General features: G+C 42.5%; 1 protein-coding gene across 7 annotated transcripts in view; it reads right to left on the reverse strand.

Annotated features, from left to right (window-relative positions):
• The window catches only part of CTBP1 (C-terminal binding protein 1), a 251,981-nt gene that overhangs the window by 64,863 nt on the left and 169,062 nt on the right, over positions 1 to 18,056 (reverse strand). For 2 of the 7 annotated variants that reach the window (XM_075499571.1, XM_075499570.1), the window contains exon 1: positions 4,433 to 4,633. The exons of 3 other annotated variants lie outside the window; for them this stretch is intronic. Coding sequence is in view for 1 of the 4 variants with exons in the window: in XM_075499567.1 (XP_075355682.1) it covers positions 4,433 to 4,472 (40 nt within the window). In the remaining 3 variants the exon portion in view is untranslated. Of the gene's footprint in view, positions 1 to 4,432; positions 4,638 to 18,056 lie in introns of those variants that run through there. 2 more of the 7 variants (XM_075499567.1, XM_075499568.1) reach the window with 2 other exon arrangements.

An 18,056-nucleotide genomic window follows, 5' to 3' on the forward strand; every position in this document is an offset into this window, starting at 1 on the left:
TCTTGCCCTTTTATAGCAAACATAAACATGTTTTGCACATCAAACATAGATATTTTTCAGGAGAGGTTTCTTTTGAGTGATTTCTTTTTATTTGGAATTTAATTTTACCTTGTGAGCTTTTTTAAAAAAAAATTATTATTTCATTGCTAGTTTTTAATTTTCTTTTTAGAGATGCTGCCTGTTGCTGCACCCATACAGGTAAAGACCTCGGTTCGGGTAGCCATCCCTCTGCCAGCTAGGCGAGCAGTGCTGCCAGCTCCTGCCTGGGCGCTGGTGCTGGCGGCAGGCAGAGCCCAAGGGTGTGGCTGAGGCACGCTGTGCTCCAAATACTCCCTGTCCCCGACATGGCCGCAGATAGCAGCTACGAGGCGGCACAATTTAGACGAGCCCAGGGACTGTCTCATATTCCTCGAGGAACCGGATAGGTCTCTGGTCAGGTTCAAAAACAATTTGAAGTTTTCACTCCTATCAACCATCAAACCAAAGCTGAACATCAAAGGATAGGGACTCACAAACACATAAAAAAGTCTAATCCAGGGACTCACAGCACCCTTTTTCACACCATAAACGGTCTGAGACACTTACTCCGCTTCCCCCTCCCCGCAATACCACCGCATAAGGCCGTACATCAGTTTCAGCCAGCCACCGCTTTGATGCTGCCAGATTGCCAAAACACTTCTGAGCACGTTAATCATTTGGGGAGATGGGCTGAGGATTACTGTGCCTTGGAGAAGGTCCTATCGTAACCACAGCTCAGAGATCCTAAAACGCCCACCACAACTGGCAGCACTTCTCCAGTCTTCCCAGGGGAATACTGACGAGGGAGCAAACGGTTATATTTCAGCAGGAAATGTTAATTTTAGATTTATCTGTAATGAATGTTTTCTATCTTTTCCTGATCAATACACAAAGTCAAATGAACGGTCATCTTTGCTCTCAAGGCAGTGGGAGAGAAAGAGACCCAAAAACACAGCTGGGAACTTCTGTCTTCCCAAACTGTAAACCTGCTGCTACGCTGTCTGGGAGTGAAGAAGCACGTGCGGCAGAGGGACTAAGGCTAAAGGGCTATGTACTACAACTTTTATCCTCACCTTAAATTTTAGGACACGTATTAAAAGTGTAACTCCATCTCTATTCTCTCACTAAATAAATAATTATGGGGCCAGAAGGTTAGGGAGCCTCAGTGGAGGCTGCTGTGTTGCTATACTGCCAACTGCGATGGGATCTGAAAGCTTGACACATGCTGGAGAGTATCACCTCATCAATGTTCCCAGCTGGCTTGGGAGGCGAAAACCTAAATATTACTCTTAAAGGCAGGTCTCTAACACAGCCAACCTCTCCAGATAAGTTCCACGAAACATAGTTATTACAAATGCACAGTAGGTAAGGAAAGACAAAGCGGCAACAAGCAATTGTAGTCCAAAATATTTGCCTGGTTTGGAGTAAGTGTTCACATAAGCAAACTAAAGATCATGTTGCTTCTTGGCGTCTTTACATAAAAGACATTTCGATCTGTGCCCTTCCATACACTTATCACTATTCAAACTATTTACTTATAAAATGAGCTTTTTTTTTTTTTCCATTCTTATGGTATTCATGTGAACAAGTACTTTGGGATAACATCAATTTTCTCCCCAAAAGGGACTACCCAGCCCAGTCACCGATCTGCAGTAGATGTTCTTACTTGATAAGGAGGGATTGACTTTACGTTTCAGAACGTTGGCAAGTGCGCCACTGTATCTGAACGATAATGCTTCACAGTAGCCAGCCCAATCCTAATCTCTCTGATCACACTTTCGGCTAAGTACTGCGACCGCTCTGTTTACATTGTAAATAAAACAGTAACTCTTAGAAACGGAGAGATTAGTAATTTGAAGCATTGGGCATTTTTAACAAAGGGCAGATGCTATTTATCTTTATGATACAGAAGGACAAGTCAAGAGCTAACCAAATGTAAGGGCACTTGTAATTTGTTTTGTCACGCTATCAGGAACTCCACATTATGACAAAGTATCATAGCGCATACGGTATTTACGACGATCAGCTTTTTACACGTAGTATGCCGTGTGCTCAAAAGCTGCACGCTCCGGCTACTTCTTAACTACATATGACAACACCGAACTGAAAAATTCACAAAGGTGACTGTAGTAGTTTCATTTCAAAATAGTGGTTTCATTGAGTAAACTCTTCTACTGAGCATGACTACAGCAATTCTCAGGATTATTACCATTTTATTTACCAATTCAGTAATGAAATAACACATCCCTTGATGCAGAAATACCGGATCTACATTATTTAGAGGTGGGGGTGTTTACCGAAGGACAGAGAACACACCACTGACACTGCACCAATTTATGCCCTTGATGCCATTAAATAAACACAGAGAAACTCCATTCATATCCAAGTATTATTTTACATTAACAATGACAAAAATGAGGGAACAGTTTAACTCTCTCTTTTTCTCTCATCTGTTTATGAATTGCAGCCACCCCATAAACACCTACTTCTTGTTCAGACTGGAAAACTGTGGCAGGTTGGGGGCAGGCAGTTGTTTGCTTTATTTTGGTTTGAAATACACTGGTGAATTGCAAGCGGACAAAATATTTTGTCAGTAGCTTACTCTCGGGATGGTTGACATAATAATAAACCAAAGAGGCTATTATCTGTCAAACGTTAAGGAATTCCAATATTGAAATCTTGCTGCCTTTGGGGGTCAATAAAGAGCGATGTTATAAAATATACTAAAGTTAGCAGTTTGGGCTGCTAATTTTCTATGTCTGCTTCACCAACGCACAGCTAAAAATAGATAAAACAGATAAGAACACAGAACAAAGAGATGCACTGGACAATTATCTTTCTACTAGCATTGTCTACAGTGAGCTTTTTAACCCTTTTTATTTATGAAGGATACAGATTTTTAAAGTGTTGCTCAATGGGATTTCAATCTACAACAGATATTATTTAAATATAACATTTATTTTTCTTAGTATTTTCTTGCACCTTTCCTAGTGGGATACAATAATGAGATTTAAAATATTTTAATAAGGGCATCAGGCTACTTGCTAAGGGGCTGAAATGCTAAATAAGAAAATTTACATCTTCTAAGACCCAAGAGAAAGAATCAGGGCAATGCACTTGAAACACGTATGTACATCGCAAATATTATAGTTAAATTTAATTCACTGGGAAAGAAGTACACATTCGCTTCAGTTCATGAGGCCTCATTATTTTCAGTGAGGCTAAAGGGATGATTATCTTTAGCTGCTCCATCATGGCCTAAAAGCAAACATTCTTCCTGATAAGAACAACAGTTATTAAAATATAAGGCTAAGTTAAATTGTTTAAGTTACAACAGGTGAAATTTTGAAAACCACCACTAATAACAGTGTTTTCTACAATTATTCTGTCCAGAACAGTACTATGAGTGAAATCCTGACTTTAGATTTTAATTTTTTTAGAGGAAAACAAAGCAGCATAGCAGACTGACTTATATCTACACAGTAAACAGGCTTATTCTCTGCTTTGTAGCCTTCTTTTGGTATCATTTGCTTACAAAATGATAGTGTTTATAAACAGAATCGACATTCTGTCTCCTTATGTTTGGGGGAAGGGGGGGGGGGGAAAAATCACCTTCAGATTAACATGATAATTTATGCCAAGCAATTCTGGAGGCATATCTGTAACATCATCCCATGCATATTATTCATGTTACCTTAAAAACCAGGAGCAATCCCTACATGCATTTGCTAGCACATGTTTAAAAAAAGAAAAAAGGAAGAGGAAAGAAAGAAAAAGAGAAATTCCAATTTGCAGAAAAGAGCCTTACCTCTCAGATACACAACCCGTCCGCAGATTTAGCAAAATCATTTCAACAGCCAGGCCTGAAGCACTTTTTACAGCAATAAAACGCCGCTTTTAAACTTTGTTTATTGAAATATTAGCACAGCTTTTTTCCTCCATGGCACTTTACCAGCATTTCTCTGCAGTTCAAAGCCAGGGCACCACTCGACCCAAGAGCGAGCGGGACCGGGGGAAAAACCACCCCAAATTAACATGCTGGATGCAGTTTTAGCGCCGTTTGACTTTTTTATTTAAGGATGAATTATACCCGCAGCCGACTTCCAGCCCCCTGCCTGCGCCTCACCCGCCTCCCCGCCTTTAATTTTCATTTGTATTTATTTTTTTTATCCAAATATCCCAGCTACCGCCAGCAGCTACCAGGCAAAGTTGCGCTGGCGATGCGGCCGTCAGGGGAGCCTCGCTCCCCGCCGGCGGCCGGGGGGTTGCGCGGAGGGGCCGGGAGCGGCGGTGACGGGCACACAAAGCGCGGTGGTGGTGGTGGCGGCGGGGGCCGATCGTACCCCCCCCGCCGCCGCCGGTCCCCACCGCCGCGACCAGGCCGGCGCGACGCGACGCGAGGCGAGATCGTTACCTAGAGGCAAGCCCTTGTTTAGTAAGTGAGAACTTCCCATTGAAGCGCTACGTCCGCGCTCGCCGCGGGGAGGAGGCCGGGGGGGCACCGCCGCTCCGCGACGGCGAGGCTGGCAATGAACATACAAGCCGCCGCGGCATATGGCGGCTACTCCGTGGGCGCCCCTGAAGTGAGGCGCCTCGGCGCGCGCCCGCGCGCATGCCCGCACGCGCGCCCCCGCCGCGCGCACGCGCGCCTGCCGCCCGGGGGAGCGGCCGCTGCCGCCGCTGCCTCCTCCGCCGCCGCCGCCGCGGGCGGGGCTTCCGCGCCCCGGCTCGATCTCCTGGTTCTAGGTACGCACCGAAGACAGAAAGAGACCGGGGCGGGCGCAAGCGGGCCTAGAGCCTCACGCTCCGTTCGCCGGCGTTTGGTTTGTGGTGCGACAGCGCGCCTGAAACCTGGAACCGCTCTCGGGACCCGATTTAGCCACTTCTGTTTCGTTTTGTTTAAACTTCAACAAAGTTGACGCTAGCTGCATTCGACACCCTCCCTGGCATCCCAAAACGTCGGCACTTCTGGTGTTTCATTATTTTTTGTGATTCGGTTAAGGCTTTTCCCCCTTACAAATTAACAGGGATGAAAAAACCACCCACCCAGAACACTCTCGTTTTACTCCCAGCGAGGGTAAGTGAGGTTTAGTGCCTCCCGTGTCACTGATCGGCCCTCAGAGCCCCCGTGCCGCACCCGAGGCCCAAAACCATCCCGGCCGTCCCACCAGGAAAGTGGGGTCGGCACCACCAGGAACAGGGACGGGTTTAGAGGAAAAGCAGCAAATCAGCCAAATACGGATATTCTTTCCCATCGGCAGTGTCCCCACATATTCCCATTAGGTCCAAAGTGCTGGGCGACTGGCGCCAGACCCTCTTCAATCCCCACCCTCCATCCCTAAATGCAAAAACACCACTTTATTAATAATGGACTGGCCCTTACTTCTTGTTGAAACGCCCCTGTAACATCACCACAGCCGACCTCGGCTGTCCCGCTCTGCAGCTCGCATCCCCGTTCCCTCAGGGGGCTCCCCAGGGCGAACCCCCGGCCCCACTGCTTGGAAAGCCCCACGGACTACAAAAAAGGGCCCATTCGGCTGTAACGATACCATCCGGCAGCACCAAATGAATCACAATTTATTTAAGCTACTCACGCCAACCTGCATGGGGATGTAAAGAAATAACAAAATGGCACCCCAGCGTGGGGCCGATCCTCAGAAAAGGCTGCTGGAGCCAACATCAGCCTTTTTGGGGAAAAGAAAGGCCAGGTCACAACGCACCCGAAAACTGGCCACTGTGCTGAAGCCCCGGGGTCAGAAGCCCCAAGGGTTACGGTGTCCCCGCCGCGTCACCCGGCCTTCACACACAGCCCCGCTCGCCTGTCATCCCCTCGGGGGGACAACGCCTGCTTTCACTGATGAGGGAAATAAGTAGAAATTCAGTATTTTGCCTCTGCGCTGCCCAAAGTGGAACCGAGACTGAGATTTGGGTCAAAAACAGGTGTTATGGCCAACCGCCCAAGCCCCGGCGACGCCCGTTGTCCCCGTTCCGTGCCACCACACGGGGGTCCCCCCGAGAGCCCGCCATTCGCCCCCCCCGCCGAAGCGGCGGCGGCGGCGAACGAAAACCAAAGTCGGCGCGGCGCCCCTGCGGCCGGCTGGGTCAGCTGACGGCGGCCTCGCCCCGCCCCGCCCGGGTGAGGGAGGGGGCGAGGGCGGCGGAGGCCCGCGGCGCCGACATGGCCCCGTGTCGCGCCGCTGCCTTTCCCCCCGGTTTCTCCTCTCCTCAGCCCCGGCAGCTCCGGTTCCAGCCATCTGAGAAACTTTTACGCCTTTCGCACAGCCGTCCCCTCCCTCCTCCTCAGCCGCGGCCGGGAGCAGATAGGATGTTCGCTCGTTCCGTCCCCTCCCCACAGACGAGCCCGGCCAGCGAAAACCCCACCTTTTGCTTTTTTTCAGAAATAAAACGCTCGGTTTCTGTCAAGCGGTTACGCCGCAAACAGCCTCAAAGCCCGCGCTGCCACAGCAGCACCTCAGGGGTGCCAGGGGGCCCGAGTCCCCTCAGATGACGGCTGGGGGGGACACGACAGGTCAAGCTCTGATAAAATCAAGATATTAGCGCTCTTTTCTGAGGCCAGCGGTAAGTCAGGGCCTGATTCTCCTCAGACAGAGGGAAGTGGCAAAGCTCTTACCGACTTGGAGGCGAAGGGAAGCGGGCTGCCAAGGCGGGCCGAGGTGCAGGGTCCGGCCACCCCAGGGGAGGTTGGGGTGCCCCCGCTGAGGGGGAGCGAGCTCGGCGAACATCTGTCCGTGCCGCCGCCTCACTCCATGCCAAGCTGCCGGCGCGAAGTTTCGGTACCTCCTCTCACACACACGGTTTAATCGTTTTGCGGGATGATCTGAGAGTTAATTCTGCTGACTGCACCGCTGAACTCGGGACCGGGGGTGATTTTTAAAAACTGGTGCATGGAAAGGGAGGGGGTAGACACGAAGATTTTAGAGCTTTTTTTGGATTCTGCAGGATTGGTCTGCAATACTTACAATACCTGTGTATTAGCTACCTCTAATACAAATAGACAGGGACTCTTGGGCAGCAAATATTAGTAATTCACTTTGATAAGTGACATGCTTGATGCTAAGAGCAGATCATCTCTTCTGTGCTTCTATATGCACAGGCTGTAGATCTTCCTATGTGTTTTTGGTTTGTTGGGGTTTTTTTGTTTGTTTTGGGTTTAGTGGGTGGTTTGGGTTTTTTTTTTTGAGAGGGGAATATCTGAACCCAAAGGTTATAAAGGGTGGGTTCAGCCTCCGAGTTGTGTGGATTTCAGGAATCCTATCAGAGCGCAAGTAAAGGATTTTAGCTTATAGGCAGCCTTTAGCAACTTGGCTCCGGCTCCCTAATAACTTCATTTTCCCCATCATTCTCGAGGTAGCGTCCATTTCACAGGGTTATCCAGCAGGATCGGGAGGTAACTCCCAGGACAAGTTTATGCAGCCTCTGACTTTCTTCGTTTTCCTCCTGTATTCATGGGAAAGCCTTTTGTGGCTCAGCATAGACGTCTCAGACATCCCTCAAACAACATAGTTTCTTTAGATTCTCACTGTGCATCACTAGGGCAGCATCTAGCCAAGCGCCTCCTGTGGGGTTTGCATAAATAAACAAATTTGGTTTTAATCACTTTAAAGTGGTTAACCACTTTATTGCCATTTATAGATGTTAGCAAACATAAAAATATATACATATCAAAGCTGTAAGAAGAAAATCATGATTTTTTTTTTTCCCCCCACTACTTAAGTTGCCATGTGGCAAAGTATCAGCAGGAACGAGCATTAGGGGTAGAACACGCATAAACCGCAAGTGCAGTATCTGTGAATACCAATATGGATATGGAAGTATCTCCGGGAAAAAATAATAGCAAAAAATGAAAATTCAGAAATGAAATTAGAGTTCAGTTGCATTTTTTTCATAGAGAAACATAAACAGATACAGGCAATGAGACCATTTCCTCGGTGGGGTTACATGACTGGGCAAATGTTTAGTTCTAAACTGGAACTGCTGCTTCGAGGAGGGAGGGGAGTGTGGTACAAAATATTATGACAAGGGGAGTGCTCTAAGTGAGGATAAGTTGGCATGATGAACAGATGGAGTATTCAATAACAGGAGGTTATTAATACTGCAGTTTGGTATTCTCTACGCTACTTCATGAAGGGATTCATATGCTTGCTCTTTTTCCTTTCTGATTGTACGCAGACTTAGCAAATACGCACGCTGTAGGTAATGCCGGACTTATTTCCCTCCTGGCGCACAGGCACACACACACACGCACACACACACACACACACACACACACACACATCACAAATTCACGTTTCCTGGGAAAACATCAAGGGCTGGATCCCCAGCTGATTGTAACTGGACCCAACTGCGTTCCCTTCAATAGCGGAAAGCTGATTTGCACCTGCTGAAGAGAGGGGTTATCTGACCCTGTCTCCCCAGTCGAAAGGTCTCTCCACCCTGCTCTCTGACAGCTGCCATGAGGCACCCACTCTAGAGAATAAACTATGAAGACTCTCAGGAGGGAAAAGAAAACAAAATAACCCAAGAGCGATTGAGGTTTTCCTTCAGAACACAAAGCAATGCTGTTTCTGTTTAAGAAAATCAACCTCGCTTTCACCCAGAGTTCAGTCCTCCTCCCCTGCGTGGCTTTCGGTGGCCTAGTTTTAGACTGGACATAAGAAAACCCAGGAGCAGACCAGCTGACTCCAGTCAAACCTTCCACTGCCCCTATCCGTTTTACTTCCTATGTGCTCCAGCTCGCCTCTGGGTCACCAAACATTCAGTCATCTTCACATCTTTTAGACTATGACTGGTACAGCTACAATATAACTAAAACTTCCACAAAACGTAACAACCCCCATCCTCTTATCACATTTTGGCACTGCTGTACTGCCGCTATTTTTTTTTTTAACAGTAATGTTACACAGCTGAGTGTCTTCTGTGTTTTGCACTAAGAATTCTGGTCCTTTTCAAAGCCCCCAAACTGTTTCTTGGCTTCTTAAAGAGTCAGCTGGAGGAGCACATGTGTTGAAGAGTAAATACATTGTTTTAAATGTATCTGTTAACAGCCATATGTATAATTTAAGTACAAGTTTTATTCCCCTCAGAATGTCTAATCATAAGGGCATGACCTTGGGCTTCCACAAATTAGATACATTAGGGTAGGATATCTTTAGCAGATGTGACTTTGAAGATACTGAAAGAGGAAGTTTTACTGTTGTATCGTCTAAGCAACGAGCCAAGATACTCGGTGACCGCTCTGTAAGTGAAGAAGGAGGTTTGACAATATTCTTACATCTAGATACTGAGATTGTGTACTTACAAATTTTCCTTCGTTCGTCATAGCTGTGTGCGCTGGCTCCTTCATGCATGTTTTTGCTTCATTATCAAACATGCGTCATTCATTGTAACAGTTTTTAAAGCCATTGTTTTAAAAGCTTTGTGCATTTTTTAATCAAAATGTAAGATTATATTTCAAGGGAATATCGTAACTTTTGTGAACAGTAAATCTTGCAGATGCTATTAGGAGATCCTAAAAGGGATTTATGTCAGAAGAAAAGAATGGTTGGATAAAGCAGGGCCAACATTTAAACTTTATCCTAAAAATACATCTTTAAATTGTGTAATCAAAATAAGTTAATGCCATTTATTTAAAATATGGAAAGAAGACTTTGTCTGGATTTAAATCTTTCCCTAATTCTTTTGCTCAGATCCTGAAAAGCATTTCTTCATAAAACACACACATAGGGATCAGTCTACTTTCATTTTGCAATGGCATATTTTAATTAGAGCTACTTTTTTTTTAAGTATAACTTCCTCTGTGTGAAACTTCCCGCTGTAGGAAGTTAATGCTTTCTGGTTGATGTGAAAGAGAAAGGCCATTTTGGAGAAACATTTTCAGCAGGTTCTGAGGGGAAAATGGAAAAAAGAATAATTGACAAAAGGGAAACACTTCATCTTTAAGAAATGGTGGTCATCACAAGCATGAAATAAAATAGAAGACCTTCATCTACTGTTAAAAAGAAGGTTTGCTGAAGGATCAAAGTCGTAGATTAAAGTTCCACTTAATGAACAAGAAGTTCAGCTGTGTCAAGCATTCAAAGTCATTTTTGAAATGCCAAATGTGCATTGCTCCTTTCTCAGAAGGGAATGGCTATACTAGCGCTGTGCTGGAAATAACAGCCGTACAAAAGTGAAAAAGCTTGCAGTGTGCTGAATGAATGGAAGAATAAATTCCCTTCAAACCAGTGAACACAAAAAACCTCTCTCCTCTGATGTTATCTGTATTAAGTGACTAAGGGATTTTCTTCTTGATCTCACCCTCTTCATACAAGTGCTAAAAACACAAGAACCAGGGTGGAATTAAATCCTCTGCATTTTCTGGTTATCGTGAAATGAGAGGTATCATTTTCCATCTCGTCAGGAGGAGTTAACAGACCATTTCCAGGAAGGTCTGTGTTCCGGCTGAAGAGAAAAAGAAGATAGAGATGAACAGCAGAAGAAACCTATCGAGAACCATTAGTGGATGTCAGCCATTGTCCATCTGTTCACGGTGGAATAAATCCAGACCTGAAGGAGCAACTGCAACCTGCCCCATATGGCTCGCTCCCTTATGCGCTGGCAGGGCTGCTTTGGGGATTTGACATTGGGTGAGGTAAAGGAGAAGCAACGCAATCTGTGCTCCCAGGAACGAACAGCCAATTAACATGAGAGAACAAAAAGTGGGTTAGTAACCCAGGGGAAGGTTTTCTCCTTGTCACCTGTCTGAAATCTTGGAGCTCATTCAGACTGTACATTGCAGAGGTACTATGCTGAGGCTCCTACTACTAATGAAGTCCTTAAAAATGTAACCTTAGCTACTAACAAAATTATGTGGGCAGTGGACAGCCCCCCAACTGGCGAGTGAGACAACTGATCCAGCTCTCTCCCAAGGTGTTAAAGAAGGCATTTGGAATACCTTACACTAAAAATTCCATTAAAATTATAAAGCAATATACTTTCAACATAACGAACCAGCATAACAACATTCTGCATTGACTTTTATAGCACTGGATTGTAGCAAGTCACTATTGAGTAGTAATTTACTTCTCAAGTTTTAAGTCAGTCCGGGCCTAGTCATGAAGCAAAGTATTATTTTCTATATGATTAAGGGCAGTACGCTCAGACCCATACAGCATAGTGATGACATCTGATGTCTCTTTAAAATTACAATGAAAGATAGACACTCTTTGTGATGCTGCATTCTGTGTGCAAAGAAGCAGACATACATATTAAAGCCAACTGAAGGGATCAAAAACCTGCAAGTTTGTAATAGATTCAATAACCTGTTTGGTGGCAGTAATTTCACAGGTTATACAGAGAATAATTAACCACCCAGTTGCCTAAGCAGAACCAGTGGATGTCCTCAGTGAACTTGCTATTGTGGGTATATCTTCAGTCTTGGGACAGTCTGCTGAGAAACTGAACAGATGCAGAAAATCAAATTCAGAAGTGATGTGCAAGAGGTACGTTCGCCTACACGGATTCAAGGGCAGGTCACTGCCTACGCCACTTCCAGAAGAAAGGAGAGAGATGCTCAGGCTGGAGGCTTGATCTCTGCTCTAGCTCTGAAGCCACAAGCAGTTCAGATTTGCCAGTGTTACTCCAAACATGAGGTGATTATCTGCTCAGAAGTGGGATTAATTACTTTGGGCCTGGCACCATGCTAAAGCAGCAGTAGGGGCATCTCTAGGAGATGCTGTACATTCATACCAATTTGGACTGGCAGTAAGTTAGCGGTCTCCGTGCTGCTATGTAATTTGCACTCTATTACCCTCGACCTCCTTTTTAGTTCCCTTATAACACACTTGGCATCTTACTTTTGTCAAACTTGCACAAGTAGCCAGAAAAAAAAAGCTGTAGTTCTATGAGAGCTAATTTTAAAGTTCCCAAACAATTATATTCATGCTTACAAGCATCATTCATTCACTAGGTGGCATAGAGAACATCATACTTCCTTGTTTGAAACGCATACCACAAAACTGAGGACCCCCTCAGGAATGATAAAAAAGGGTATGAAATCAAAGTAACATCCCACTAAACATTTGTCTAGAGACTTTTCTCTCAAACTAACCACGAGGCTTACAAATCTGAAAAACTAGCAAGGATGCTAAAGGATGCAAAAAGCACAACTTTTGTTACATGAAAATGTCAATTTGCTGTCAAGGACCTTGAGCAAAACCAGGCACTGGGATTATACACATTTCTGACAGTGAAACTAACTCTCTTGCTTTGTCAAATTTACTTGGGGTTATTACAAGTTATCAGTCTTGAATTTCATCCTCTTCCAAACCGAACGCTGCTTCGTACCGTTGTGAAATGCTTCACTACCAGCACTGCGCTATCACCTCGCCCTAAAATAAGAGAATGGCTCATTAGCGAGCAAAAAGTGACCCCTAGTGAATCATCACACCAGTTCCTGAGACACACAACATCTCCCTGGCAGCACCTCGCCTTTGACTGATCACATCCACATACAATTAAAATCTGATAATGCTACACCATAACACTAGTCAGCATCTGTACACCGTCGCTCAAGCACTTCCGACACCTTCAGTAACTCGCACTTCGCACAGCAGCTATAACAAACGACAGACAACATTTGCACATCAAAAAACCTGAACGCATTTGTATGAACATAACAAAATCTACCTAGAGATAACTATTAAAGAATTTAATGGACTATAATAGAAAGTGTAAACTCTAACTAGATCTTTTTTCACTTGTTTCAATTTCATTTTAAAAGTAGTACATCCAGAAACTTGTAAATGAAAGGGAGAAAAACGTCCTAGTAACTATGCAAAAATAATAATAATCTCAATGAACAGCCCTTTGTCCTCTAAGAAAACAGGAAAATTAGAGTGGAGAAAAACAGTAGCGAAGAGATGGGCAGTGAAAATCAATTCCATAGTTCCAACATATGGAACAATATACAGGCTAGGCGATCCATAACAGTGAATGGTCGATGATTTCAGAACGGTAAAAAAAACCCAGCAAGGTTTCATGAGTAAAATACATACCCCATTGGCCACAGAAACACATTTCATATGTTGTCTGCCTCCATATATCTAGCAACATACTGGTATTTTTATACCCCTCCCAATATGTATACATTTTTCTAACAAACATTTTCTAGGCAGTTATTGGGAGGTACGCCTTTTTTTCCTTTTACTAAACCAAAATACTCTTATGCAACTTTTTTACTTCCCATTCTCAAGACTTAAAACTCAATAGCTGAAAAGTAAACTGCAAGAAATCCGTATCCCTATGCAAGACTCTTTAAGATACAATTCAAATCCTAAAGGACATTGGTTTATGTGCCAACTTACACAGTGATATGAAAAAAAAAATACTGAAATATATTGAAAAAGCTCCCTTTGTATTGCTGTATAACGGAGAGAGAGAAGCGGACTGTTATCCCAGCAAAAAGACTGCCAGATCATACTACTTATATTCTTGTAACATACAATTTCACTACAGAAGAAAAGTCAATTCAAATAGGTGATCATCAGTATCAACAGATTTACTGCTACTTGAGCTTGTATTTACTGCCAAATACCCCGGCTTACAGACTAAGGCAGCACTGTGCATTATGATAGGATGGTATTATTCAAAGATTATTGGATAAATTTTCCAAAGGCCTTACCATATTACATGAAGAAAATGCTGCGGAGATACGCATCTCATGAAAATGTTTGCTAAACCGTTGTCTTTGGAACGGTTCAACTCTTCTACACAGGAAAACACCATCTGACAGAGATGTTTTGTTGAATTTGTATCACAGCACAGCACAACTGCGGTCCTACAAGTGTCTTTTGGGAACTCCATCATCTCGCAACGACCATTACTCTCGACAGCAGAATTGTCGGTGCAGTTTTCAAGATAGTTACTGTTGTGCCAGGCAGGCGTTGGCAAGGCGGCTGGGCTGATACATCTGCAGTATTTGTGATTCATGGTGACATTGTGGAAAGCCCACAAAGAGTTCATCATGAGCTCTAATCAAAAGGCATTAAAATAAATAAAAGAACTTTCTATGACAGTTTTAAAAGGTAAATTTCCTAGAACAGAGTACTGAATAGAAGAGGATTTGGAACATTATGTCAGCTTCTGAAACCGGTTTCAGTTAATGCAGCATGTTGCTTATCTATCTCTTTTCAGTTTTTTTTTCCTTTATTTCATCAAGACAATTATTCAGTCTCTTTAACATACGCTGACTTTTTTATGAAGCAGGGTATCTAACACCACTCTTGTGTAATGAACTATTACTTTTCACTACATTGATGTGCCATTTGAGCTACAAGGTCGCAAGAAACACAGTAAGCAATTAAAAATCTGCAACAGTGATGCAATCAAAAATTTGAAAGTTTTCATTTTTATCACCTAATTCTAGGGAACATCTTAGAGTATACAGACACTCAAACTATTTTTTCCTTGCTTCAAATTCTTATGTTTTATTTGGGTCCTATTTATTCCTACGACCAGCAGAAGAGTAATTGATATTAGAATCATCTTTTATTAATTTGTATTACTTTATGTATCTGAAAGAATAATCACGGTACAGGTTTGTACATCACTATGGGAAGAGTAAAGTTCAGCAGACATATACAAAAAGGGAAACACTTCCATGCAAACAGGTCGGGTTCTTAATTAAAATGATTCCATACGCCTTATGAACAGTACAAGTTATATCACAGATGATGAAGTTACCTTAGGAAAAACGTACTTTAAATTAACTAGTGGAGGCTAAAGACAACTGAGCTGTAATAATAAGTAAATGTATATAGATAATGTATAAATAATTAATTAGCTTTTCCTGAAAGACCTGGAAACAAATGAGAATACTTTGTGTACCGTTGTACTGTGCTGATCTCTTACTGAAGTGGCTTCTGAGACCCATGACCCAGAAAGGTTAAAGTTTGTGTCTTTCCCAGAGGCTGCACCTACGTGATTAACATTACAGAGAAACCCACATCAGAAAGAACTATCACAAGAGAGGAATGAACAATAATTCATGTAGATAATAAATAGTCTAAGGAGAAAAAACCCACCCTACTTTGGTTCAATAACAGTAGTTGGAATGTTTTTCCTTTTAAGCACCACAACTGTAGCTCCTACAAAATACCAAGTACTGAAAGGGAAGGGATGAGTTTTTGTTTCTTAAGGTTTTACAATCACATCCAGCATTAAGTGTTCTCTGTCTATTCCTGGATCCTTCCTGACAAGAGATTTCCAATTATGCTAAAATCTATGGATGTTTTGAGATGTAGACAGATGTCTGTGAGGCCGTGGGCTGAGGTCATCAAACTCATCTCATTTGTGACCTAAACCTGGTCTCTTGGCTCTCTTAAAAAAAAAAGGGGGGGGGGGGGGGGGAATGGAAAGGACACCAAATAAATTGTTTGCTAATTTACCTAGAAAATTGTTCTAGTTAATTTTTAATCTGATAGCACACGCAGATTTTAGTAACGTACAGCCAACATGATGCACATTGAGAAGATATATATTTGGTCATCTATCATTACTGCTCCTCACATTGTAATTATTGTTTCGGCATTATTAGCAGGCAACTGTCTATTATTTCCTGAACAGCTAACCAACCAAGTTTTCAAGAACTCATGTTTAAATCTCCTTTCAAAGGCAGTTTAGTGCATTAAGTGGGTGAAATTGCTTAAATTTACACATATTTTACATAAATCTTTATTTATCAATGAACAGTTCAATTTCTCAGTTCTTTAAACAACCAAAGAAAAAAGTGCCACGCTGATGTTGACATCATTTCTACTGCTTAAGGGGAGATAAAATTGGGTCTCTCAAAGCTGCAGGCAAAATACTACAATGGATAACAAATATTCCTTGTGTATACATGATTGGAACGGCTGTCTCCATTGGGCGCTGACTGTACGTTGTGGGGCACAGAATGGATTCAGAGATTTTTTTGTTAGAATCAGTTCATGTGCACGTGCAGTATTCAAAGAGCTTGTTTTACAATCACTCCTACCTGCTCCCTAACCCCAGAGATGCCTTCTTGCTTAAAACAACCATCAAACCTCCAAAACACTACAAAACCCCCACAATGTAAATACATATATATATACACTCATTGCACAGGGGGTTCTACTTAAAACAAAAAAGGAAAGACATATCAAGAGTACATTTTCTGAATCTTATTCCCTTTGATGGCTGCAGGGTAGCCTAAATTTTTTACATATAATCCACTGTTACGATCACCACTGTTTCCGTTCTGCTCTTAAAAAAAGAGAAAAGGAGAAAAAGGTTTTGTACAGGAGCATTAATAGTTCCACTTGCCCTGTGGCAAATGGGGAAAATATGTCAATGTGAATTATTGTACTGTCTCCATGGATTAAGATTTCTCTTAGTGCTTTCAAAATTCCACTAACAGAAACAATTGTTAAGAGCATTTACTACTTAGCCTGCTATGCTGGAATCAAATAAACCCTAGGATCAACTAATGCTAAAATATTATCTTTTATATTGATCCCCCCCCCCCACATTAACTAAGAAAAGAAACAGCTAATTTTAGCCATAAAAAAGGGCATATCACTCTCACAAGGACATTCCAAGAAATTAAATAATCAAGATAATTGCAAAACAGAATTTTGAGCAACTCAGACTACCAAAAATGTAAGAATATCACAGTATAATTTTACTTCATTCTGACCTAAACAAGTGGTACTACATATTCCACTTACTACACATAGAGTTACAATGGGGAATGTAATCTCTCTTCTCTACAGAAACCAAGAACACCCACACAGATGCACTAGAAAAAATAATTCTGATTTTGAGCAGTTGTGCATGCACATTCATATTCGAAGGAGTGAGCCAAATACTAATAAAGAGATTCCAAGTCCATTTTCTCTAGTGGAAGGCTATTTTATGGGTATTTATTAAATTCTTTTTTTATGTCTCTTTCCTGGTATTAGATTATGGTCTCAATTAATTAATGAAGTACAATTGTAGAAATTCATGGGCCATTGGGAAGATCTGGTAGGAAAATTTATTTCTAAACTTCTTAATCTGGCCAACAAGAATGCAGTAGAACAAGAATGAATGACTGATGAAATCCAGACACTGTGTACGTACACATTATTGATTATTTCTACCAAATAGCAAATTATTTTCACTAGAAAACAATCATCTTGATTCTTATACTACATTCATCACCAGGATTCATAAACATCTAGCAGATTCATCTAAGGCAACCATGAAGATGCAATAAATTATAGTTTTGCAGGGTTTCCGAGTTAGCACTACTGACATTCTGGTTAAAAAAGTTAGTGCTACATAAAACTGATAAAAACAAACACATATTAGAAGGATTATGAATCAGTTAGCTTAGGACACATTTGTCAACGAAAAACTCTCTCAATAGAGATGTTTGTAATGGGTTTCTGTCATCATCTTCACCAACAATGTGGACATAGATGGAAAATCTTTGCCAAAATGACTGTGAACATCACAAAACCAATAATAACTGTCTCCAAAAAATAACAGCAACAGCGCAATCACACAGTCATTTTGGATCACGGATAACCAAAGATCACAGAAACAAAACGTGCTTTAATAAAACCAAGATGGAAAGCTTTGCCGTGACAAAAGACTATTGTCACACTGACAGAGTAGGGAACTAGAGCCTTAAAAGTGATGTGTGACCCTGTGTGAGCTCCAAGAACCACACCTCAACAAGAGGACATAACATGTTCTTTGAAGAAATAGTTAAATTCAAACATGGAGGAAATTTTTGCCATTGTGGATAGGATTACTGAAATGATCAATAGTTAACTATTGCTGCCAGCTCTGCCATCCATGTTCTGTATGTTCAAAAGGGCGCAAAAAGAAAAACCCGATGCTGGAGAAAAATGCCTTGAAGAACACAATGTGTTCAGATTGCCAATAAAAAATTGAGAGATAACATGATTATGCTGTGTAAGTACCTTTGTAGGGAGAAATACCAGACACTAAAGGACTGCCTAATCTTAGAG

This window comes from Mycteria americana, chromosome 4, assembly GCF_035582795.1.
Source record: "Mycteria americana isolate JAX WOST 10 ecotype Jacksonville Zoo and Gardens chromosome 4, USCA_MyAme_1.0, whole genome shotgun sequence".
NCBI classification, from domain to species: Eukaryota; Metazoa; Chordata; class Aves; order Ciconiiformes; family Ciconiidae; genus Mycteria; species Mycteria americana.